The following is a 27,632-nucleotide window of genomic DNA, read 5'->3' on the forward strand; positions in this document are numbered from 1 at the left end:
AAAAGCTGTACCCAAATAATGGAAAAAGGCATTCATTATTCTGCATCACAAAAGTGACACCAAAGCCCTAAAGAACTATTGTCCAGTTAGTCTTCTACCTATTGTGTACAAACTTTTCACAAAAGTCCTATCTTAGATCCAACCTAGTCAAGAGAACAGGCAGGGTTTTGAAGTGGTTTCTCGACTACAGACCATATTAAAGCTATTACAGTAACCAGATGATCAAGAGAACTTCAGAATACTGTATAAGAAACCTTTGGGCATGGCATTTGTTGATTATAAGAAAAGCATTTGAGTCAGTTGAAACATCTGCAGTGATGAGAGCAGTTTGAAGAAAAACAGTAGAAAACACTTATGTTAAAGTACTAAAAGATATTTATAGAGGTAGCATGGCCACCATGAAACTCCATAAGGACAACCAGAAAATACCAATAAAGAAAGGTGTTAGACAAGGAGACACAGTTTCACCCAGATTATTTACTGTGTGCTTAGAGAACATTTTCAGAAATTAATATTGGGATAACAAAGGAAGTAACATAAATTGTGAAGGAGTGTGTATTGTAACAGATGGAAGGAGAATATAAGACAGCATGGATCAGTTGGCTCAAGGATCGTGTGGGTAAGATTGAAAGTTGGACTACAAATGTGGGCGATTGTGTGTGTGTGTGTGTATGCACCACCACAAGATCGTCCAGAGTGAGAGAAGAGTTCTGGACAAATGTGGAAGCATGCATGGAAAAGTTTGAAAAGAGTGAGAGAGTGTTTTTGATTGGAGATATGAATGGAAAAGTAGGGAATGGGAAGATGGATGGAGTAGTAGGTGAGTGGGGTGTGCCTGCAGAGATGGACGAGAATGGCAGTGCTTTAGTGGACATTTGTGCCAGGAGGGGGCTGGTGATAGCTAATATCCTCTTCAGGCACAAATTGATCCGCAGGTGTACATGGCGAGTGATGAGAAGGGTGGGTGATGAACTGAATGAACGGAAGGCAATGATTGATTGTGTGTGTGTGGATGAAAGGATGAGAAGGTGTGTAATGGATTGTAATGGATGCAAGAGTATATAGAGGTTGGGGGAATGGACTTTCGGACCACCACTTGGTGGTGGCCAGAATTAAAATCCAAATGAAATGGAGAAATAGAAGAAGGGAAGGACAGGAGGAAGTAATATATACAAGGAGAATAGAAAAGTTACTAGAGGATGGAAAAAAGGTTGGAGTAGATGGGGGACGTGGAAGGTGTGTTCAAGATATTCACAGAAGAAATGTGTTCAACATGTGAGATGGTGTTTGGTGTGAAGAGAAGACAAAAGGGGGTGCAGGGAACAGCAAGGTGGACTGAAGAGGCGAGACAGGCTGTGGCACAAAAGAAGAAAGCATATAGTGAGTGGATGAGAAACAGGCATGGAAGAAGTTGAGAGGTGAAAGAGAGAGTTGTATGTAGAGAAGAAGAGAGAGGTGAAAAGATTAGTGAGAGAGAGTAAGAAGAGAGTGGATGAGGAATTTGGAAGGAACTTGAATGTAAAGTGGAGGGAATGTAAGAAAATGTTCTGGAAATAGGTAAAGAAAGTTAGACAGGGTGCCAAAGAAGTTAGCTGGGAAATGAAAGATAAAAATGGTATATTACCAGTGGAGAAGAGAGAAAAAATGAGCAGATGAAGAGAAAACATTAAGGAATTGTTGAACATAGAGAATGAAAGTAATGCGAATATACAGTAAGTGGCTGGGGAATGGCTGGGAGAAGGAGGGATGTCAGAAGAGAGGAAAAAATCAGTAGGATGGAAGTTGTGGAAGCAGTGAAGAAAGTTAAAATGGGGAAAGCCCCAGGAATTGATGGAGTGTGTGGTGAAATGCTGAAGCATGAGGAAGAGATAGTAGTAGAATGGATGTGAAAGATGTGCAGATTGGCCTGGGAGGAAGGTAGAATCCTGGAGGATTGGAAGTCAGGTATAATCATTTTCCTTTCATAAAGGAAAAAGGGAAGATGAAGTGTGTGGTAATCACAGGGGCATTTGTCTTCTTAGTGTAATAGAAAAAGTATATGGTTGGATACTTACTGACAGAGTCAGGGAAATGTCAGAGTAATTCGTTGGAGAAGAACAGGGAGGTTTTAGGAAGGGAAGAGGTTGTGTAGATCAGATATTCATTCTTATATCTTTAGTGGAAAAGTTTCTAGAGAAAGGAAAGAAGTTGTATGTAGCCTTCATGGATTTGGAGAAAGCATATGACAGGGTGGATAGACAAGGATTGTGGAAAGTATTAAGAAAATATGGAGTAGATGGGAAGTTGCTGAAGGCTGTGAGGAGTATGTATGAGGGTGCCAAGGCTGCAGTGCATGTGGAGAGTGAGCTGAGTGAATTTTTCTGTTTGAAGGTTGGATTGAAACAGGGATGTGTCATGTCTCCATGGTTGTTCAGTCTGTATATGGATGAGGTTATAAAAGAGATACAAGGTAGGGCAGGGGATGTTGGATCGGCCCTAATGAGAGAGGGTAGTGTACCCTGTACTGTTGTTCGCAGATGATACTGTGTTGTTAAGTGAAGGCAAAGGGGAGCTACAAGGCTTGGTGAATGAGTTTGAGAGAGTTTGTAATAAATGGAATCTAAAGGTGAATGTAGGGAAGAGTAAAGTTATGGTCTTTGAGAGAAATGAAGTCTGTGAATGTACAGTTAGGTTGGATGAGGAGGAAATGGAAAATGTGAGTGCAGTTAAGTACTTGGGTAGTGTGATGAGTAAGGATGGAAGTTTAGAGGGTGAAGTGCTTGAAAAGGTACAAGAAGGAAGAAAGGATACTGGTTCCTTGAAAGCAGTGATAAGAAACAGGAAAGTGAACATGGAAGTGAAAAAGTTACTACATGACAGTATCGTTATACCAACTCTGACATATGGAAGTGATGCTTGGATGTTGTTAAAGGGACAGAAGTCAGGAGTGAGAGCAGCAGAAATGAGTTATTTGAGAGGAGCAAGTGGATTCATATGGAGAGACAGACTGATGAATGAGGAAGTGAAGGAGCATTGTGGTGTGGATGTGGGTGTGATAGGAAGCATTAGGAGAAACACATTGAGGTGTTTTGGTCATGTGGAGAGGATGGAGAGTGAGAAACTGATGAGGAGAGTGTATGTGAGTGAGGTGGAGGGAGAGAGAGGGAAGGGGAGGCCAAGGATAAAATGGAGGGATGGAGTGGAGAGGTATATAAGAGAGGGAGGTGTAAGCTGGAAGCAGGGCAATGAAATGGCATTGGACAGGACGACATGGAAGCGATTTGTTTGTGGCCACCCCTTACTACTGGATATTGGCGTCTGGCAGTAGATAGGTAGAAAGGTAAATGAATATTTTTTTTTTTTTTTTTTTTTTTTACCTGCCATATTTTTTTGGGTAAAAGTTTTACTCCTCTATAAGTTTTTTTTCTTTCATTTTTTCCTCGTCTTTCTGCCTGTGGGTGACTTTACACGTCCTCTTCTGTCTTTCTTTCCTTCATTCTTTTCTCTTTCTTCTGCCTATGAGTGACTATATGCTGAGTGACAATCCAAATGTTTTCCTATACACCAGGAAACTATTTACTTGTACTATGCTGTATGGTAACCACATAACCAAATGGCGCCTGGTGGTTTAGTGGTTAATTACAGTGCTTCAATCTGATTGAGACGGTGAAGGTTTATATCCAAGGGGTGGTTGGTGTTTATTGCTCGCGTAATGCCACTCAAGGATGGGTGAGGCTGGTCACTCTCATCTAATATGTCAAGACCAACTTTCTTAGCCCCTGGCTCCTATGCACCTCATGGGGTAATGTAGGATTGGATGATGGATGGATGGATGGACACTGTCTTAAGTTGTTTAATTAGGGAGTGTAATTTTTAAATGCACATTAAATATTTAAATTTGAGTTCATTCAAGTGTACTGTACAAATGTAATGTAATGAGTAAGAACGGAAGTTTAGAGGATGAAGTGCTTGAAAGGAAAGGGAAGAAAGATTGTTGCTGGTTCACTGAAAAGTTATAATGAGTAGGGAAGTGAGCATGGGAATTAAAAAGTCTCTGCTTGACAGTACAGTAGACCCTCCAAGCTTGTAGGGTTTATGTTACAGAGATTCCTGTAAATTTGGAATTTCAGTGAATCCTGGTCATACTCCCCGATGGGACCCTGCAGTTGCAGTACAGTACGCTTGCCATATGGAAGCACTTGTTAACATGGCCATTGTATATTGTGGTATAAAAAATTATACCTTGTTTACTGTAATGCATTGTTAACTACCTATCTTTTGCAGTGGAAGTCTGAGAAAAAGCAAAATTTATTGGCTGGATATCAGTACTTTCTCTTTTCATGAAGTTAACTAACTACCTGTCAAGTTTTGAAGGGTTTGTTTACCTTCATACTCCTTACGTTAGCATGTCGTGTGACACCACTCGGTACATGTGCTCATGACTGCTCATCAGTCATCGTGTGCAGTGAAGTCATGCATGAAAGATTGCAATTCTCTTTCATTATTTCATGATATCTAAGTGTTCAGCATGTACATCTTTAATCTCAAAGACCAAGAAGGATCACTATACCATGTGGGGAAAAAATAAAGAAAGAAATTGATACACGAATTGAGTGTAAGTAAATTGTATTATTTTCCATGGAAAAGAGTAGAGCGAGAAGCAGGTGACTAGCTATGTACCTAACACAAAGGAAACAGCCTGGTGCTGCCTGGATGCCTATTTGCATAAAGGTTAAGTGGTCCCTGACAGGTATGGGACAGTAGAGTTCATAATGAAGGGCCCCTAAAAAAATTATAACTGATATTCTGTCTTTATTTATTTATTTATTTATTTACAAGGTTTGTTAAGAAAGTATCAGACCTGAGACTCTGAAAAAATAAATAGCTAACCTGTTAAACTAGTACAGTAATCCCCCTCAAAGTAGGTTCCTTCTGATGACGCACATAGCTCAGCATTCTTTTCACTGTTTGAAACATTTTTCAAAGGAAGTTTTCAGTATCTCCTGCATGTGCTTCGTCACATTCACCGTGATCCCTTCTCTCGTTTCAAATCAGGAACCCTTCAGCCGAGTTTTGAGCTTGGGGAATAATCAGAAGTCACAGGGAACCATGTCTGGTGAGTAGGGAGCCTGCCGGACCTGTGGGATGTTGTGCTTGGCCAAAAATTCCTGAATCAGTTGAGAAGAATGGGCAGGAGCGTTATCGTAGTGCAGATTCCGACTTGCCACCTTCCAAAGGTCTGGTCTCTTCCGCCGAACTGTGTCACAAAGACGACGGATAATGTCAGGCTAGTAATGTTGGTTGACAGTCTGACCTTCTGGTGCGTATTTGTGATACATAACACCTTTGAAAAAAGGTGTCAGCATGTGAGTGCATTTCACCTTGCTGCGGGCCTGTCGTGCTTTTTTTTGGCTGATGTGACCCTGCATGCTTCCACCAGGATGACTATGCTCAGGTTTCTGGGTCGCATCCATACACCGAAGTCTCATCTTCAATGATAACAGTCTTCAGAAAGCCTGGATCATGATTTGCACTCTCCAACATGCCTTGAGCAACGTTCATCTGACAGAAGAGATCACGGTGAATGTGACAAAGCATCTGCAGGAGATACAGGAAACCGACTTTGAAGAAAGTTTCAGGCAGTGCAAAGAAAGCTGGGCTACATGTGTCAAGTCAGAATGGGCTTATGTTGAGGGTGATTAATGTCCTAGCTTAACAGGTTGGCTATTAGTTTTTTTAGATTCGAAGGTCGGATTCTTTCTGAGCAGACCTTGTATTTATTTTTGAGGCTGCTGTCTCTTCCCTATTTTTTACCATTTGCATATAAAGAACTGTTTAATGCTCTTTTAGTTGCACTGTGTTTAAATGATTGGAGAGTTTGACATGAGTAAAACTGTATGTGGCAGTGACTACTGCGTGACTGAGGCATCTGGTGCGACCTGAATGAGACTGGGACAGAGGCAAGGGGAGCAGGTGTGTGGGCCACATGGAAAAGTGCAGGAAGCATTGTGCAGGCAGAAACAAAGCATCACAGGGAACCCCATCAACACTGTCACGTGTTTCTAGATGCTTCTTGAATGCAATGGATGTTTTTGAAGAATGCCCAATTGGAGTGATTTTTTTGAAGAATGCCCAGTTTGTCTCTGCAGGTGACTGAATGTGGCAATTTGGAACTATGTGAATGTGGATACTGCACTCAGATTTCCATTCGCTTGGTCCCCGTTGGAAGGACACAAGTCATGAGGGAGAAAAGTGGAAATGAGTTATTCATAAGGAGCATGTGGAGTTAAGTGGAGAGACAGCTAGACTAATGAGAAAGTAAAGGAGCATTGTAATATGTGGATGGACTTGAAAGTGTTAAGAATGTGAGACTGATTAGAATATATATGTGTAAGGGAGAGGAGGAGATCAAGGATGAGATGGAGGAATAGAGAGAAGGGGGTGTTCATTGGAGGGAAAGCAGCCAAAAAGCGAAGGACAGGGTGATGTGGAGACAATTTGTTTGTGGCCATTTTGTGGCCACCCCATACAGCATTATGGCATCATCAACTCTTCCTTAAAGAGGAAGACACCAAGTGCAAAGTAACACCCAGTGTATTAAGTGTTTAGCTAAGGCTGAGTTCATCAGGAATAGCACAGTATATATTTTAATCAGGCACCTTAAGTAGGGCCCAGTTAATCCAAAACACAAGCATATGATTGTTGTCAGTCACAAGACTGTAGGGCCTACTTGAGACCCTAATATTAACATAGTCCGTTGTTATTAATGGTCAGCCATTGTAAAGCATTGAATAACTTGGATCCCTGTTTTGCACTCAGTGTCTTCCAATCTAAGTTGTCACAGCTTTCTCTGAATTCACCACAGCTGTCTTATTTTCATCAACAGGTACATCAGTGAACATTCAGGATTACTATGGTCGGACACCCCTCCACATGGCAGCTTTTCGAGGTCTGACGGATATCATGTTTCTGTTGCTGGAGAATCGAGGTGATGTTAATGCCAGGGATTATCAGGTATACCTGTACTATACTTCATAATGCCACTAACACTTTCTGTTAATCTGGGTCATTTACTGCTTCTGAATCTTTTAATTTATTCCATTAAAGTGCAACAGACCTACAAAATTCACAGGAGTTAGGCTCCCAAGAAACCCAAGTACTAAAAATTACAAATACAGTGAACCCACAGTACATCAGACTATTTGAGTGGAAAAGCTGATAATATACAGTACATATAGCCGATGTTCATTTGTTGGGGAGCGGGGGACGAAAACGACCCCAGGTTCGATTTATGCCAAATCTAATTACTGATAAGTACAAGGATCTGCTTTGTCCTCTACACTCTTTAACGTATACATGCACGACATACCCACACCCCACACACCACAGATACACATAGCCTCCCATGCAGATGATATGACACTTACATGTATGCACCAAAACTCAAACACAGCTGCACACATCATTCAACCTTACCTCAACACACTACATGATTGGTTCACCACAAACAGGCTCAAAATAGCCCCAGTCAAATCTACAGTGACCCTTCTCACAAACTGGACAGCAGAACACAGTCACATCCCACACCTTACCATAAACAACACTCCCCCCAAAAAAAAAAAAATCCTTGATGTAACATACAGTACATCAGTGTCATTTAAACAACACATCACAAACATTAAAAATAAAATAACACCAAGACTCAGTGCTTTGAGGTCACTTGCCCATATAACATTCGGACACAACAAAGAAACCACCACCACAGTATACAAACAATACATATGTTCAGTGATGAATTATGCTATCCCTGCCTGGGCTTCTAACCTCACCAATACACACTACAACATTCTACAGGCCATACAGAACAAGGCCCTAAAAATAATCACAGGCTGCACAGCTACTACACCCACAGACCACCTACATCAAGAAACCAAAGTCCTCAAAGTCAAGGATCACCTAGACATGAGAGGCACCCAATTTCTTGCTGCAGCCTCCACAAACCCACAACATCCACTATATTACATGGCAGCACATCATCCCACACCAAGGAACATCAAAACAACACCCAGCACACGATACCATACGCAAATACTGTCAACTCTCCCCCCTCGCCCACCTCAGACCAGCTTCCAGAAGCATATCCACGATCAGATCACTCGCCGCTTCATTCAGTCACTTAAAGACAACACACAGCTGCATGCACGGCCTCCTGACATCCATCCTTCTGAATCCTATCTCCCTCGTGAGGACAGGGTCCACCTGGCCAGGCTGAGATGTGGGCACCATCCAGCCCTCTTAAGCTACCAGAAGAGGCTGGATGACTCCGTCGCTGATACCTGTCCAGGATGCAACACAGCATCCCATACTATTAAGCACATTACTGAAGACTGCATTGCACACAATCACCTATGCCAACAACACAACATACACTCTCTGAGAGCTCTGTGGGAAAGCCTGGTCTCGGCCATGGTCTTCCTAAGGGACTCGGGGCTGTTCGGCCAGACTGCCTAGAAAACAACTACTACTACTACTGGTAAATGCATTCCTGGTGGTATTATACATGGCACAAATTTATGAAGTTTTACGTGGGTTTACATTGTGTACCTCAGTCGTATATAGATAAATGTTTTCAGTCATTAAGAGAAAAAAACTTACCGTTCATACACCACTCGTTCATGCTGGTGGCTGCATCACCTCAGTAAATCTACCTTTTTTTGAAGATTGTTCGATATGCTTATAGAGGTTAGTATACCTGAAGTTTGGATTGATAAGGTTCGATATAGTGAGGGTTTACTATATTCCTCATGCATCAAAATTAATTTGCAGTTTATTGATAAATGATAACTGTTTGAAGTTATACGTACTATATTGTATAAAATACAGTAACAGCTTAAATGGTCTCTCCTTCCCTAAAGCACCATAGATATGTGATAGAATATGAAATATGTACAGTACAGTAATACTGCATAGTACAATGGCTATTACAAAGTACATGTACAGTAAAATTAAAATGGGATTGTATTTGCATAATCTTATCACTTTCTATTAAGCTCACCATTCCAATATGTGTTTCTGGCAGTCACCATAACATTATGTACTGTATTTATTGGGTCTATATTGCCATAAAAGGGATAATTGGGATTGGAGGTTGGGTTGCCTGGAACCAATTGGGATAAATCCTATAGGTTCTGTGTATTCATTATTGCACAATTCCATTATCATGTACCATGTTCAATATCAATTATGTGCAGTAACCAAGAGATCATTGTATTTTACTTAATGATAAAAATATATATTTGGTAGCTGTAGAACAATTTCATGCCTTCTCCACCAAGTAACATGTTTATCCATCATTTTGTTCACTGACCAGAAACGGTGATATGAACTTTCCTTCTGATATTTTCCAAGCTGCTTTGTGATTCGTTAATTGTATGCTGGAAATTGCCATTTGTGACAGAAGTTTTAAGCTAATGAACATGAGGAAGCCACAACCTGTGTCTGATTTAACTAATTTGAGTTTCACGCTGTGTCCCCTTATGTCAATAAGGGCTAAGGCGTTGCCCCAGGGCAGAGGACTTTGGCTTTGGAGCGTTTAGCACTTTATGACCAGATGCCCTTCCTGGTGTCTACCAGTGACCCTTGGGTGGAATCGAACCTCCAACCCTTTGGTGAGAGCGCTCTAACCCACTGAGCCATATAGACACGTTGAACAATACTTAAAAATAACCTTTCCCTCTTGTTAAGCCCAGTAAATATTACCTCGTCTATCAGTTCCCAAATTTCCTCCTCTTTCAGTTCCCAGATTTATGCCATTGCCTCTCAGGACATGTGTGTGAGTGTGGGTGTAGGTGGGTGCAGGTGTGTGCAGAGTTATATAATGACAGTATATATTGTATATTTATTTATTTTTTCATTTATTTTGTTTATAATGCATAATCCTTTATATCCACATATTTCATCAGTGTTTGTTTAATAAGAATGCATGGATTGTATTGTTTGTTCAGGGCCAGAGTCCACTACATTGGGCAGCACAGCAAGGCCACTTGGGAGCTGTTAACACCTTGCTTGACTTTCATGCCTATCCTAATTACACACAGTCAACTTCAGACAGGTAGAGTTTTGTAGTACCTTTCAGTGTGGCACTTTAATAAGTGAGCATTCTATCAGTTATAACTTAGTAAAAATTTTATACATTATTTGTTCTTTGATTTACTAGTAAAGAACTTACAATAACTGTTGTATTTATATATATACATATACATGTATATAGATCTGAAAGTAGAGTCACATTACACTTTGTGACATATAACATTAATGCAACCTTCTCACGGTCTAGATATACAGCTTTGGATTGTGCCTATGTGTCAGAACATCTTGAGGTGGCTGAAGTGTTGATGGAAGCAGGTGGACTGTCTGTCACCAAGATAATGGAGATTGCAGCAACCAAACTCCAAGCACTAGCTCGTGGATACATCGCTCGCAAAGAGTATAGGCTGAATAAGTTACCATTTGATAAAAGAGGTATTTATAAATTGTCAGTAAAGTTTCTGTATAGCAGCATGACAAGATATGTATAAGTTCATGCAACAGGAATCACAAGTACTGTACTGTATGATATAGGCATCACTAACTCAGACTCAGAAAGTGTTTGTAATAATGAGAATGATATGATGGTGGTAATGTACCTTTGCTACAGGTATCTATGTTTGTATTTGCATTTGTTGCTTTCCATCTATCTATAACCAGATGCTATAATCCTGACAAGGGGTGACCATTTGACTTTGAGTTTGTTGTTTTACGAGGAGGGACACTAACCCTCCACCAACCTACTTGTTAATACATAGGGAATATGAGTTGGTTGTATGGCTACCACCCAATGTTATAAATGGTTTCCTGGCTTACAGGAAACCATTAAGCTTGTCACTTAATTTAAAGCCACCTGAAAAGGAAAGAAGAATAAAAAGTGACAGGAAAGATGAAAGAAATATGAAGAGAGGAGGGCAGAGACAGGAAATGAATGCTAAAGGTGAAGGAAGAATTAGGTAGCACTACATCAGTTGGGTAAATGATGGTTGCCACCACCTACCGTAATTTGTTGCTTTGATACTAATTTAAGTCTGGGAGGAAATACAAGTGCAGCTTGACCTGAATATTCTTTAGTCACATTCCTGAAGTAACACCTGAAATTTACTTTTTCAGTGCCATAAAATGGGGCTACTTGATTCACTTTTGGCTATTTTTTTGTTGTACTAAGGTTTTTAGTGGAACGTTTAGGGCATTTAAAAAGCGTACCGTATGGGTAATGAAACAGAAGTGATCCAACTTCATATGTGAAAATGGATGTTAACATAGGAAAACATAGAAAAGACATATTTGAAAAATAAAAATAATGTTTATCAACACCTGATGTGGGGCAGTTGGACTCGGTGGGCTTTCCTTGAGTGAAACAAAGTTTTCATTCTAATTGCTCCAACCTTCGATGTGCTCTTGCCCAGTATTGTCCTTTGGTTGTGTTCCTTCAAGAGACCCACCTCTCCACTCCCCTTGCTTCAGTTCAAATCAAACCAGCCAGAAGACATTGGGTTATATACGTCGATTGGTCCTCCTTCAATCCATGATTGCTGCAAGCATTCAGCCTTGTAAACAACATATGGACTAAGGTGCTTTCCACTGGCAGTGATGGAGAACGCGATGGATGTTGAACTCTTCGTTGTATGCATGATACACTCTGCATGGTTTATACCACACCGGAGTATCTGGAACTTTCCTTTAGGATCATCCGTGATGTTGGTTTCGTCATAGTTAATGATATTTGCAGGAGGTACTCTCCTTAGACTCTTCTTGCTTTTTAAAATAGGCCATTACCACCTCTTCAGAGACAGCAGCCCGCTTCCTTGAAATATTTTGGCACATTGTGGAGGACAGAAAGTCTTTATGTCTCTTCAGGAAGCCATCTACCTAGTCTGTATCTGTGAGATTATCTTTGAAATCCGTGATGTAGTGTCAACAACTGTCCAGATGGTACTTGACAATTTTGCAGGACATAAATTGTCCCAAAGTGTCAAATTGCCCCAAAGTGCCAAGTCAAATTGTCCCATTAGTCTAAAATCATAATACTGTATTATATAAACGAAAGCAGTTAACTTACTTTGGTAGGTGGATGAACATCAGTGGCAGTTAGCTTGTAATTATATATTCAAGGGACAGCAGAGGATAATACAGTAAATCTTGTCATTATTGTTGTAAATCACAGTTCAAAAATAATCTGAAAATACCAGGAATGAAAAATTGATCACAGGTCACTTACCTTCAGCATGCTATCCCTAAATTTCATTTTTTTTTTTTTTTTTTTTTTTTTTTTTTTTAACAGAGGAAGGAAAAACAAATGGAAAAAAAAAAAAAAAAAAAAATCCATGCACCAGATTACTGGTGTCCTTTGTTCATAAAATATCTGTAACAGTTTGACTTGAACAGCAGTAGGTTGAAGTTTGGAGAGAAACAGCTCTGGGGAAGCGAATTCCAGAGAGATGCAGTTCGGGGAATGAAAGAATTCTGATAGGCGGAAGTTCTGCAGTATGGCTGAGTGACATTCTAGTCATGAGCGCTGCCAGCTGCCTGTGTAGCATGAGGGGAAGGCATAGAGAGGTGGCACCATGGATGCAACTTCATCTGAGCATTTGCTATAGAAATATCTGTAAAATAATGCAAGGGAGGCAACATTCCTTTTTATTTGTAGGGGAGGTAGTTTATTAGTAATAGCAGGGTTATTAATAATTCGAACAGCTTTCTTCTGAATCTTGTTTACTTGTTTTAATGCAACCTCTCCACATCCGCTCCACAATAGTGAGCAATATTCAAACTGAGAGCGCACATGACTCTTATAAATTATAACTAACTGCTCATCAGTGAAGAAGTTACGGACTCTGTACAATAATCCAAGTTTCCTTGAGGCGGTTTTAGCAAGTGATCTAACATGAGAGGTCCAGCTGAGGGTATTGTTAAGCGAGACGCGGAGAATTTCAATACTTTTGGAAACTGGGATATTTGTAGGATTGAAGGTAATATACGATTCTGGCAATACCTGCCTATTAGTAAATTGTAACGTTGGGTCTGGTTAGTACTTGGATGGGTGACCGCCTGGGAACACCAGATGCTGTTGGCATCCCTACGTGTCAAGTGGGGTTGGTGGAGGATTAGTGCCCCTCCCTGTAAAACAATTAACTCTAAGCGCTTGACCACCCCGTTTGGGATACATGGCGTCTGGCAATGGATGGATGGATATATTTAGTTTTATTAGCATTAAATGAGATAAGGTTCTTTTGTCCCCATTCACTGATCATGGATAAGTCTTCATTTATAGAGATGGCTGTACTGAGGTGAGAGTTAGAGATATCGGACTTTGTAAATGGATGTCTGAGTGTGAATGAACTATGAAGTGTTGAGTCATCTGCATATGAATGGATGGGATTGTGGGTGACACATAAGAGATCATTAATATGAATGAGGAACAGGGTTGGTGCTAGAACTGATCCCTGCGGCACACCGGTGTTAACTGAGTGGAAAGTGGAATATACATCATCTACCTTTACTCTTCTTTTTCTATTGTTGAGATATGAGGAAATCAGAGGAACAAAAGAGTTTAGTCCATAGCAAGGGAGTTTGGACTACAGGGATTGGTGCCAGACTCTGTCGAAAGCTTTAGTTAGTAATTGTTGAATATAGTACCGGTACCATATAAAAAAGTCAAATATAACATTGTTTACACTGTCTGGACCACCTGAGTCTCATTACCTTTTATTGAGTCTTAATTGCCCCAGGTGAATCGAATAGCTCCATCTTACGGTATGTTTTATGATTGATATTCATTTACATAGTTGTATGGTGGTAGTATGTGGTGTTTCAGGTGGTCATGTACTTTAGTAAAGGTGGAATATATATATATATATATATATATATATATATATATATATATATATATATATATATATATATATATAATATACTGTACTGTATATATATATATTGAGGCGGTGGCTCAATCGGTAGAGAGGTGGTCTGCAGTCCTCACGGACCCAGGTTCGAATCCCGGTTGGGGCAGGGAACAGTTTAAGGATTTGAATTTCATTAAATCAGGCTTTACTGATCTACCAAAAGACCCGCCGACATGTCTTAAAAATACCCCTGCTGATACCAATACACCAGTCCTGTATGAGACAGCCCTAGCATGTATTCAATATGGACGGTGGGTGTTAGCGCCGAAGTGGTGACATGTAGAGGTGTATGGTATGTAGGAGGACTGCTGGGCCTTGATAGCAGGCTGTGAAGCCTTTGCCCAGAGTCGCACTGACATGTGCGGCTGCTTGAAAAACACTGTGGCGTGCTTCCACACACTTTCCTGTGGTACCACCACTGTTACTAAGCTAGCGAGAGTCCCCTTACCAAGAAGCATTATCTGGCTATGTTATATCACGTGTTATAGGTCATTATATATACCAGATTCAAAATATATAGAGTACAATGACCTATACAACATATCTGAGTCATTTTCATAAAACCATGCCCCATGGCAGGGGAGTGCAGCATCAGTGACAGAGTTGCCATATGTCATCACACATGAGATCACAAAGCACCCAGATCGAGGAAGAGGAAGCCCAAGAGGCCCCTATAATGATCGTGAGTACCCTAGTACTCATGAACGTATTCGGTTCCGCTGCTGAAATTTCATTTTGAGTACAGGGGTACACTTTTCGGAAATTTGGTAAAGAAGGGGTTAAGAGTAAGTGCAGATAAAATGAAAGTGATGGTATCTAGGGCTGGTGGTGGTACTGTCAAAGAAGAGAGAGAGAGTGGCCATGTGCAACTTGCCACAAGGGCGTGGGAAGTAATTCCATCTTGTGCAGTGTCTGTGATAAGTGGGTGCATAAGAGATGTAGTGGTATCAGAGGTAGACTGTGAGATAATGCTGATTTTGTGTGTGCAGTGTGTCAGGGAGACCAGGTGGAAATTGTCAGGGGTGAAAGGATTGAACTTGCTGGTGAGTCTCTTTGAGTGTTTGGAAGAGTTTTGTTATTTGAGAGACGATGTTATGTTCTGGAGGTGGAGTGAGGAGTGGTTGGAAGAAGTTCAGGGAGCTGTTGCCTCTCCTGACATTGAGAGAGCTCTTCCTCTGTGCTTAGGGATCTTTGTTTGCAACTTATGGTAGGAGTTCAATGCTATATGGTAGTGAGACGTGAGCAGTAAAGGAAGAGGGTATTCGCAGGCACAAACTTACAGAAATGACAATGATTAGGTGGATGTACATTGTGTCCCTGAGAACAAGGTTTGGGGGGGCTAGGTTTATGATGGAAGAGTTGAGGGGTAGGATGGGACTGGAGTGTATTGGTGTTGTCATGAGGAGGGGTAGATTGAGATGGTTTGGGCATGTGGAGAGGATGGGGGATGATAATTGGGTGCAGAAGTGAGAAGTGTTAATGTTAGAGTTAGGGTTGTGAGAGGTAGACCGAAAAAGACTTGGGACAAGATCATTGAGTGTGACCTCTGGGATAAGGGACAGAATAGGGAAGCTGCCAGAGATCAAGCAACATGGAGAGCTGCCATTAGATGACCAAGGCCAATGCATGCAAGCATGTTGGAGCCTTCAAAAAACGAATGAATGTACCACAGTCTTACATGCGTATGTTTGAGTAGACATTAAAGCTCCTTCATGCAAGCATCTTGCATCTTCCACACTCAGGCCTCTGCTTTTTGTCAAGGCCTTCGGAGCTTGAATCACTCCTTCCTTGTGCCACTCTACTCTCTTCTTCTTTTGTTTATTTACCTCTATTTTTTATCACTACACCTAGATACTTGGGCTCTCTCTTCATTCACCATATCATCACACTGAGAATCATCTTCTCTCTCAGTAATCATCACTTTACTGTTATCTGCATTAACCTTCAAGGCACAGCACTTACAGACATCTACAAAACTCTGCACAAGTCTACCAGACTCTTGTTCATAATTTGCAAACAGCAGTGCATCATCCACAGTAAAGCCGCACTATAACAGACCAATTGGAGGAAAGCCAGTTCCATTAAAGCCGATAGCCCTTTATATTCGAGGGTCCTCCCCTCCTGGTGGGATTTCAAGCGCATGTTTGAAAATAAATGAATACAATAGCATATTCTAGTGCTAAAAATGTAACCATCCATCCATCCGTCCATCCATCATCTAATCCTGTGTTGGCCCATGAGGAGCATAGGAGCCTGGGGCTAGACAAGTTGGTCCTGACATTTAAGATGAGAGTGACCAGCCTCACTCATCCCTGAGTGGCATTACGTGAGCAAGAAAACTGTCATACCACTTCTTCATGACTAGTATGGTATTACTGTAGACCAGTGGTTCTTAACCTTTTTTGAATCACGGACCCCTTCGAGAATCTGGTGAATGCTATGAACCCCTTCCCTACAAAAATGCACATAAGCACAAATGCAGCATTTTGCATGCAATGAATATACATTATTTTATTGAAAACTACCTCACACAGTGTATCACAAAGTATAAAACAGTCTTTACAAAGAATTTGGTTCTTTTTTTTTCATCCAAAAACTAATGGCCACTCGAAAAAATGAAATACACCAAATTTGAGCAAATTAAACAAAACAAAACTTTACGTCTGCTCAAAAGTTCATTTCAGTGAGAGGATTGTTGTTGCTGTTTGGCTTGAATAAGATGAAATTGTGGAGTGGTCTTTGACAAGGCAGCATGCATGTCATCATTGACATCCAGTTGATTTCAACTTTTCATTTTGATAGAAACAAGTGCTAAAATCCCCGACTCACAAAGGTATGTAGTTGCAAACGGAATTAGCGCACTGATAGCTTGCTTTACCAGACGAGGGTGGGTTGTGTCAACGAACACCAGAATTCTTCAAGACTTTTTTTATTTTTTTTATTTTTTTTATTATTTTTTTTTTTTAATGATGCCAAACGGCATCATGCAATCTCGCTATATTGTTCTCAGTTTTTCTGACCTTCATGGACCCCAGGTTAAGAACCCCTGCTGTAGACTATTATTGCAACTCAGCAGTCACGATGGGGCAGTTTCAGGGCAGGTTGGAGTAAACAGGGAAGGAAACTTGCTTTGACCCATTGCACCCCATTATAGCAGACATTGTTTGTTATAGCGAATGAAAGACTGGTAGGTTTTTGGTGTCCATTAAATCCAGTATCTTCTGTACCAGGATTATAGTGAGGGTTTGCTTTACATTCACCAGATTTGAGATACTCCATCCTTTATTATTCATTACCAATGCTGTACCTTTCCCCGTTTCTCATGTTTTTACATCTCTCACCATTCATATGTATATTGAACAATCATGTGGACATTGCACAACCTTGTTTAACCCCTAAAGTACTATGACTGACGATCGCCAGTTTGCAAGTCCTGTGATTGATGATTGTAGAAGGTCTGTCATACACTGCTGAGCACTAAGCTAGCCTCATTTATGATGTAAATGGTTCCTATCCAGTCAGAACTAGGAGATGAGGTGGTGGGAAGGAAGATCCCACCCCTTCACCTGGTCTCTGGGACCTCCCTCCCCTGTCCAGCCACTTCTCCACCAACTTGTGGCTGATTGGATACAGCCCGCTTTGTCCCCTCCCACCCAAACTACTCACCAATACTATATCTGCATTGTATGGGGGGGGGGGCCTCATGCCGCTCACTCCCCCACCTCCACATTTATATCGAATGATGTGACAATTTCTCTGCCATGATTGCTTTGTATGTGTGTTTCCTCCCACCATAATACCCCTCACATCACCTCCCCCACATTGAGGGTGTCTCATCCCCCCTCACCCTCACCAGAGACCCCCTCCACCCCACCTCCACCTTCCTCTCTCCCTATCCTTTGTCCCAAATATGATGTGGTAATTTCTGTACCATGATTGGCCTGTCTGTGTACTTTCACTTTTTTTTTTTTTTTTTTTCCATGCTGACTCCTGCACCTAGTTTCATAAATAGAAACATATTTTATATTGATATAATTGATTTTGGTGAGTTTTTTTTTTTTTTTTAGCAAAAAATAGGAATTTGCTGAATTTTTAAAGTTTGGATTTTCTTTTTTTTATACTGACTCCTACACCTAGTTTCATCAGTGGAAACATATTTTACATTGATCGTATTGATTTTGATAAGGTTCTCTAGTGAAAATTAGGTTTCCACTGATATTTTTTTGTTTTCTTTCTTACCATGAGGGGGGACTATTATAATCTTTGATGGGTGGTTTGCGGTAACCATTAGGACCTTGGAGATATAGATTGGCATTATCAGGTGTGTAAATTCAAGCTCTTGAAATCTGTAAGAAAAAATTTTACCTTGATAAAAGCTAAAAGTTCAACCCTGAATTGCAGCTTGGTTGCTTAAGAAAAATGCAGTCTTTAGGGGTTAATGCCAACACTGATCTTGAACCATTAACTTATATGCCCACCTACCCTATGCACACTTCACTACCTTTGTGAAGGCTCTTAACAGCACCCAGCTGTTTACCATTTATATATGTGGGTGCTCGCACCCAGGTAAGAGTGAATGGAGATTTGAATGATGAGTTTCCCATGAATGTTGGTGTGCATCAGGGGTCAGTTTTGAGTCCCATGTTGTTTATCATGGTACTTGAAGCCCTCTCACGTGACTTTAGAAATGGACTTTCGTGGGAGATGTTGTATGCTGATGATTTGGTGTTAATTGCAGAGAATGAAAGGGAGCCGTAGGAAACGTTTAGGTAGTGGAGAGATGGTATGGGGCACAAGGGCTTAAGGGTAAATGCACATAAAACAAAAGTGATGATATCTAGGGTTGGTGGCGGTACTGTCAAAGACGAGGGAGAGTGGCCATGTGCAGTTTGCCAAAAGGGCGTGGGAAGTAATTCTATCTTGTGCGGTGTTTGTGATAAATGGGTGCACAAGAGATGTAATGGTATCAGAGGTAGACTGCGAGATAATGCTGATTTTATGTGTACGGCATGTTGGGGAGAGCAGGTGGAGATTGTCAGGTGTGAAAGGATTGAACTTGCTGGTGAATCTCTTGAGTGTGTGGAAGAGGTTTGTTATTTGGGAGACATGTTGTGTGCTGAAGGTGGGGCTGGAGCTAGCTCAGTGGCTAGGGTGAGAAGTGGTTGGAAGAAGTTCAGGGAGCTCTTGCCTCTCATGACATTGAGAGGGCTCTCCCTACGTGCTAAGGGGTCTTTGTATGCAGCATGTGTTAAGAGTGTAATGCTGTATGGCAGTGAGACCTGGGCAGTAAAGGAGGAGGATATTCGCCAGCTCAGATGTACAGAAATGACAATGATTAGGTGGATGTGTAGTGCGTCCCTGCGTGCAAGGTCCGGGGGGGTTGGGTTTACAATGGAAGAGTTGAGAGGTAGGATGGGACTGGAGTGTATTGGTGTTGTGATGAGGAGAGGTAGATTGAGATGCTTTGGACATTTAGAGAGGATGGGGGATGATAATTGGGTGAGGAAGATGAGAAGTGTTAATATTGGGGGTGGGGTTATGAGGGTTAGACCGAGAAAGACATGGAACGAGGTCATTAAGTGTGACCTCAGGGTTAAGGGACTGAACAGGGAGGCTGCAATGGATCGTGCAGTGTGGAAAGCCGCCATTAGGTGACCAAGGTCAACGCATGCAAGCATGTTGGAGCCTTTAAATACGAAACGAAACGAAACCATACATGCACAGCTCTTCCACAATCTTTCTCTTTTTATCTTGTTGTATGTTTTTTCCTGATCCATAAATGCCATAAGTACATTAAAGTCCTTCTCACAAATCCATTGTGGGTTTCATTGCAAAGTATTTGATCCACGCATACACTGTCACCCTGTTCATCACTCACCAGGCATCCTCTTATTTGCCATACTTTCTCTTATGATAATTCTTCCATATACCCCTCCTCCAACACTCAAAACTCACCCTAGGATAATTTTTTGCACTCACTTTGCTCAGCCTTTTTTCACTCTGGTGTCACTCCTCCATGCATTATTGCATATCTGAAACAGACACCTCATTCCACTCTCCACTCCACTTAATCATCTCTGCATACACCTTGTCACTTCCTGCTGCTTTCCCATTCCTCAGCTGCTTCACAGCATTTTTCATTCTGCCAGTGTTACATTTTCTGGCACTAACTTCCTTCTCTGTGCACCAGCAAAGTCAATCATGTTTACAGCTGCTTTGCTTCTGCCATTCTCAGTCATCATCCTTTTGAATTATTTGCAACTGCTGCTTACGTCACTTGCACTGGCTGGTATTTTTCCACTTTCATCCCATACCTTCACATTTCTTTCCACTTGTCCATCTACATTTTTGCACCTCTTTCCAGAAGAGTTTCCAACTTTCAAAGTATTTTGCATTCATTTTTCTTTTAAGATCATCATCTACCTCCTTTTTCATCTTTACGAGTCTCTTTGCATGCTTCTTACTCTCATTGTACTCTCTTCTTTTTGAGTCCCTTTGTGCATCCACTCTAGCCACTCTTTCTTTTCCTCCACCACAGTGTATCTTCATATTTGCTAACCTTGCAATACAACACGCTGCTTTGGCATTATCGACTAAATATTCTCTATATGCATTCTACAAGTTGCCCACATCCCTTTGCTCCCACTTCACTGCTTCCAGCTCCTCCTACTTTAGCCTGGTATTCATTTGCCACATCTTTATTTTGTAGCTTCTCCACTTACAGTCTCTCAACAAAAAGATTTTATTTTTTCAGAGGAGGACATACCTGAGTCAGTGAAACTGGCCTGTGATTTTATAAGCACTTCTGTCAGTGAAGAGAACAAGGAGTCTCAGCCACAGCAGTCTCCCAATGTAGAGAATGTAGTGGACAGTCAGTTGCAGGAGCCATATTTATCCATTGAATCAGTTTCCTATTCAAGTGATTCCCAGGACCATAAAGAGGTATAGTATTGGTTATCCTATGCAAATTATGAAATTTGTAACACAGGTTCTCTTAAATACTTCAGTAGCATGAAAATCATGTGTCAAAATTTACAGTTTGCTTAGAGTGTAAATTTCAGTATCCAGTCTTTTCTGACAGCACTTGTTATATTCTCTAAAGTGACAGCTAGTCTGCATGGTGAATAGAGTTTCCTTTCAGCTAACATGGTTAAGTTATTTTAAATTGTACTGGTAGATTTCCGTTCTTCCTGGTACTATTCCCAGTGGACTCTTTTATATATCGATATTTGCATTACTGCATCACTTACATTCTGCTGTCTTTTACTCATTCGTTCCCATAATAATACCATTTATTATTTCTTCATCTTCAGTATGTTAGTTCATCTCTAGTTAATGATAATAGAAATTATAAATTGTACAGTGAACCATTGCTAGATCGAACCAACTGGGAGAAGAGACCGATGATATTGTCAGCTGTATTGAACTATCCATCATCCAATCCTGTGTTGCCCTATGAGGAGAGTAGGAACCCGGGGCTAGGCAAGTTGGTTCTAACATTTAAGATGAGAGTGACCAGCCTCACTGATCCCTGAGTGGCATTACGTGAGCAATGAACCTCAACCATTTCTTGGATATAAACTTTCTCCAGGTTAATCTGGTTAGAGCGCCATAATTACCCACTAAACCACCAGGTGCCAGAATTTGGTTATATGGTTACCACCCAGTATAGTAAATGGTTTCCTGGTGTACAGGAAACCGTTTGTCACTCAGTGTAGTCACCCATAGGCAGAAGGAAGAGGAAAGAATGAAGGAAAGAAAGACAGAAGAGGGAGTGTAAAGTCACCTGTAGGCAGAAGGAGGAGGAAAGAATGAAGGAAAGAAAGACAGAAGAGGAAGGAAGGAAGGAGGAGAGGAAAGGGTAGACACCTGAGAGCAGCACTACTTCGAGTGAGCAGATGGTGAGAGCCCCCACTTATCACCAAGCCAAGGTTAAATATACACTGTTTTTCGGTGGATGTCTAATAAAATTATGCATGTGTAGAGTTTTGTTTCGGTTTTCTGTGGGTTATTACTACAGTATGTACTAAAATAGATAAATATAAAATTAACACCAGTAATGAACAACCGAAATGAAAAAGCAACAAAAATTCCTCTTTATTTGCCTCGTTCCACAAGGCAGCTGTGTCCTCTCACTCTATCACCCTGTGATTCAATATGCTGTGTAATGTAGTTCTTCAGTAGGGTCAGGGTGGTCATTATTATGGAAGTTTGGTTTAACAAGGTTCTTGTGGAGAATTACTGTACAGTAGGAGGGCATATATGTGGTCTGTTCAGAAAGTATCTGACCTTAGGCTCTAAAAAGGTAAATAACTAACCTGTTGAGCTAGGACACTAATCTCCCTCACAGTAGGTCCCTTCTGACTTGACACATGTAGTCCTGCTTTCTTTCCATTGCCTGAAACATTTTTCAAAGTCAGTTTTCAGTATCTCCTGCAGATGCTTCATCACATTCATCGTGATTTCTTCTCTCATCTCAAATTGGGAACCTTACAGCAGAGTTTTGAACTTGAGGAATAACCCAAAGTCACACTGTGCCATGTCTGGTAAGTAGGGAGCCTGCCAGACCTGCAGAATGCTGTGTTTAGCCAAAGTTCCTGAATCAGTTGAGAAGACCGGGCAGGGGTATTGTCAGGGTGCAGCATCCAACTTGCCACTTTCCAAAGGTCTGTTTTTTTCTGCCAAACTGCGTTATGAAGACGACCAATAACGTCAAGGTAGTAATGTTTGTTGACAGTCTGACCTGGTGCATATTTGTTATGCACAACACGGTAATGGAAAAAAAACCGTCAAGATGCAAGTGCATTTCACCTTGCAGCAGACCTGTTGTGCTTTTTTTTTGCTGCAAGGCTTGGTGAATGAGTTTGGGAGAGTAAGAAACGGAATCTAAAGGTGAATGTAGGGAAGAGTAAAGTGATGGTCTTTGAGAGGGGTGAAGTCAGTGAATGTACAGCGAGGTTGGATGGTGAGGAATTGGAAAATGTGAGTACGTTTAAGAACTTGGGTAGCGTGATGAATAAGGATGGAGGTTTGGAGGGTGAAGTTCTTGAAAGGGGAAGAAAGGTTGTTGGTTCTTTGAAAGAAGTGATAAGAAACAGGGAAGTGAGCATGGCAGTGAAAAAGTTACTACATGACAGTATTGTGATACCAACTCTAACGTATGGAAGTGAAGCTTGGACGTTGTTGGAAGGACACAAGTCAAGAGTGAGAGCAGTGGAAATGAGTTATTTAAGAGGAGCCTGTGGAGTCACATGGAGAGACAGGCTGACGAATGAGGATATAAAGGAGCGTTGTGGTGTGGATGTGGATGTGATAGGAAGCGTTATGAGGAACACACTGAGGTGGTTTGGCCATGTGGAGAGAATGGAGGGTGAAAGACTGACGAAGAGAGTGTATGTGAGTGAGTTGGAGGGGGGAAGAGGGAGGGGGAGGCCGAGGATGAGATGGAGGGATGGGGTGGAGAGGTATATGAGAGAGGGGGGTGTGAGTTGGGAGCAGGGCATTGAAATGGCAGGGGACAGGGTGACTTGGAGGCGATTTGTTTGTGGCCTCCCCAAACGGGATTGAGGCATTTGGCAATAGATAGATAGATAGATAGACCCTGCGTGCTTCCACTGGGAGACTGTGCTTTGGTTTTTGGGTTGTACCCATACTCCCAAGTCTCATCTTCGGTGATAACAATCTTCAGAAAGTCTGAATCACGATTTGGACACTCCAGTATGTCTTTAGCAACATTGATCCAAGAGAAGAGATCATGATGAATGCAATGAAGCACCTGCAGGAGATACCGAAAGCCAATTTTGAAAAATGTGTCGGGCAGTGGGAAGAAGGCTGGGTTACTTGTCAAGTCAGAAAGGGCCTACTTTGAGTGGGATTAGTGTCCTAGCTCAACAGGTTAGCTATTAGAGCCTAAGGTCTGCTACTTTCTGAACAGACCCTGTATGCAGGATAAAGTTGCTCAGTTAGGAAATCTTGCAATGTTTCAGTCATATTATTTTGTTAATAGGTATCAGTGGGAGAAAATGTACGACACACCCTGCACTTTGTGCCTCAAAGACGTGCAGTGTTCTCTGACTCAAGCCCATACAGTTCAGTCTCTGGTCAGCGTCGGTCCAACCTCCTTGCCAGCAGTATTAGAAGAGGTGCTCGAAAGAAGACTGTGCGTAATTTGGACCTTCCTGAGCCTGGAGAGCTGGGTATAACTATGCAAATAGATGATAGCTTGATAGGTATGTGCAAGTATACTGTATTTTTATTCTTGGTGACGACTACATTTTAGGTCTTTTGTGCAGCCCTTATATATCTGTGAATATGGGAGGAAGAATACTTTTTACTTTAGATTTAAGGCTGTGATAACTCTTTTCATATCAGTGATGTTGCTGGCAGCCTGCACAGCATAGAGGAGAGGTAAATTTTGTCTGGAGCTTACTTTCCCTTCTAATTCATATCTCCAGTAAGATAAGAGTCTTGCTTTGCTTCTCTTACCCCATGCACCAGGATATCAAAAAGTGAACTGAATATTTTTTAATTATATTTTTTATATATTTTTGCCCTTGTAGAACTGTGCAGAACTTGACATATGATCCTTGGCATGATAAGAATAGGTGTAGTAATCCCATTAAAAAGCTGACCTCTGTGGTGCCAGTTTCAATTGTGAAAACTGTACTTAATTATTTTGAATTAAAAATATGATACTACTAAGGAAGTTTTGCTTGTGAATGGTTATAAAAGAGTTAAATGTAAGATATGGATGCATTTGCAGGTTAACATTGGGTTGAATGGCAAGTGGGAGTGTCCAATTGTTTAAATTGCAACATCAATTTGTTCTTGTGAATTTTTGCCTTGAAATTAGAGCAGTGACTAGCCTCTAAAGGACTGTTGCATTTACCTGAGTACTAGGACACCAGTGGTGCAGAGGATGTATGTTTTCAATTGAGGTATTGCTTGAATCAAGTATCTCACACATAAATTTTTCCATACTTGACTTTTGTATATAGAAACTTGCATGTAGTGTCACTCCCTCTCTTCAGTGTGGTCCCAGACTCATTGTGAGAGGACTGGTAATGAGTTTGTTGCAGAAGATTCATAGTCATCGGGTCAGGAGGAATCAGTTTGTTGCAGTGGTTTGTGTACATAAAAATCGCAATGAAAAGTTGACGATCAAGTGTACATAGAAATGAAAATAAGGTATTATCAAGTGGGAAAGAGAATGAAGGAAGGATAAAGGGAGAAAGAGAGGCTCTGAGAGTAAGGAAGGCAAAGTGATTTGGTGGTAATTTAGTGAGGCAGGGAGCCATTTTTGTCAGACATTTAATGAACTGTAGAATTAAGCATTGTTAATAGATTGGTAAAACATTGGCATTGCCCAATGTATCAGTTTAATTTTGAATACAGTATATTGTACATGCGGATCAAAAATTATCTTTACATTGGTGACCCGTACACATGTGTGAACAAAATGTATTTGGTATAATCTTCGTCCATATGGTTGGTATGCCTGAGTGAGATACGGACATACGTAGTTGCCAATGAAATATATATATTTGACTGCCAGTATATAAGGTTCCAGATATTCAATGGTGTTAGTGTAAAGATAATTTTTTTTCTGAGTGTATGTTTCTTGTATGCTGTTAGTTGTTTTTTAGCATGCATTGTTCTATATTCATATCAGGAAGGAGATCTTTTCATTTACTAAAGACTTCTGTTTGACATACTCTCTCAACCAAACAGGTTCTCACTCAGATTCATTTTTGGAGACTTGCTCCCAGAATACAACAGGTGCAGTTGCTAAGGTTCTACAGCATTCAGGAAACATTGCTACAGCTGTGGCTAATATTGGAGAAGAGAAGAGGTTACCCATGATTACTGGCAGAAAGCAGGCTGGATCACTTAGACATGATAGTTCAGATGAAGAAGACTTTGAGGAGAAAGAAAGCAAGAAGATGAATGAACAAATTTATGAAGCAGGAGAACAACCTGTCATTTTAAATGAATTAAACCTTAGTCTGCATAAAGAGTTGTTGATAGAAAATAACAACAGTTTTGACTGCAGTGCAAAGAAAAGTGAGTTGTTAAAAACTATTTGCCTGCATGATACTTATGCAAGCTCAGCATTGCAGTCTCTGGACAAAAGAAATATGTTTGAAAGAGAAGAACATTGCCATAGATCCCAGGACAACAGGTGCAGTCTTGATAATGGTATTCAATTACTTAAACACCACCAAGACAGAAGGCAGATGATAGAAGATAAGGTGACTACATCGCGAAGGGTAGTTGAAAATGTGTAAGTACAAGTATTGCATTGTAAACAGTTATTTGTATTCAGTACAGTGGGGTCTCCCAATATGCAAAAATATTGTTGACAAAATGTGTCGCATATTGGAAATTTCACATATTAGAAACCATTGAATCTATCTATCTATCTATCTATCTATAGCCCGATGCCCTAATCCCGCAAAGGGTGGCTGCAGACAAAACGCCTCCAAGTCACTCTGTCACCCACCATTTGACTCCCCTCCCCCCAACTCACCCCCCCCCTCCCTCATATACCTCTCAACTCCATCCCTCCACCTCATCCTCGGTCTACCCCTCCCTCTCCCTCCCTCCACCTCACCTACATACACCCTCTTAGTCAGTCTTTCATTCTCCATTCTCTCCACATGTCCAAACCACCTCAGTGTATTTCTCCTAATCTTTTCAACCACATCCACATCTACCCCACAACGTTCCTTCACTTCTTCATTCGTCAACCTGTCCCTCCACGTCACTCCACATGCTCCTTTCAAGTAACTCATTTCCACTGCTCTCACTCTTGACTTGTTCCCCTCTTGCAAGGTCCACGCCTCGCTTCCATACGTCAGGGTAGGGATCACAATACCATCATGCAGTGCCTTCTTAACTTCCATACTCACCTCCCTATTTCTCATCACTGCTTTCAGTGTACCAACAACCTTTCTTCCCTGCTGTACCCTTTCACGTACTTCATCCCCCAAAGATCCATCCTTACTCATCACACTACCCAGGTACTTGAATGCACTCACATTCTCCATATCCTCACCATCCAACCTCACTGCACACTCTGTGACTTCATTCCTCTCAAACACCATAACTTTACTTTTGTTTACATTAACTTTCAGCTTCCTCCTCCTACACACTGTCCCAAATTCATTCACCAAACCTTGCAACTCCCATTCATCTTCACTCAACAATACTGTATCATCAGCAAACAGCAACACCGGAAGCTTCCAAATCTCACCCTCATTCATTAGGGCCAGCCCCACATCCACTGCCCTACCTTGCACCTCCTTTACAACCCCATCCATATATATATTAAACAGCCATGGAGACATCACACACCCCTGTTTCAGTCCCACATGGAGATCAAAGAACTCACTCAGCTCACCATCCACTCGCACCGTAGCCCTAGCTCCCTCGTACATACTCTTCACAGCACTCAACAATTTCCCCTCCACCCCATATATTCTTAATACCTTCCACATACCTTGCCTATCTATTCTGTCATAAGCTTTCTCCAAGTCCATGAAGGCAGCATACACTTTCCTTCCCTTCTCTAGATACTTCTCCACTAAACATCTTAGAATAAATATCTGATCTACACACCCTTTTCCCTTCCTAAATCCCCCTTGTTCTTCTCCAACTAGC

The 27,632-nt window shown here is 41.2% G+C and overlaps 1 protein-coding gene across 1 annotated transcript in view; it reads left to right on the forward strand.

The window, feature by feature from the left end:
- The window catches only part of LOC145402329 (uncharacterized), a 67,007-nt gene that overhangs the window by 32,193 nt on the left and 7,182 nt on the right, over positions 1–27,632 (forward strand). Inside the window, exons 10-15 of the mRNA XM_080274475.1 lie at positions 6,866–6,993; positions 9,984–10,090; positions 10,316–10,500; positions 20,725–20,912; positions 23,977–24,199; positions 25,701–26,253. Coding sequence (XP_080130601.1) covers positions 6,866–6,993; positions 9,984–10,090; positions 10,316–10,500; positions 20,725–20,912; positions 23,977–24,199; positions 25,701–26,253 — 1,384 coding nt within the window. The remainder of the gene's footprint in view (positions 1–6,865; positions 6,994–9,983; positions 10,091–10,315; positions 10,501–20,724; positions 20,913–23,976; positions 24,200–25,700; positions 26,254–27,632) is intronic.

Source organism: Coenobita brevimanus, chromosome 6 (assembly GCF_032717465.1).
Source record: "Coenobita brevimanus isolate Jiangsu-jjx chromosome 6, ASM3271746v2, whole genome shotgun sequence".
NCBI lineage: Eukaryota > Metazoa > Arthropoda > Malacostraca > Decapoda > Coenobitidae > Coenobita > Coenobita brevimanus.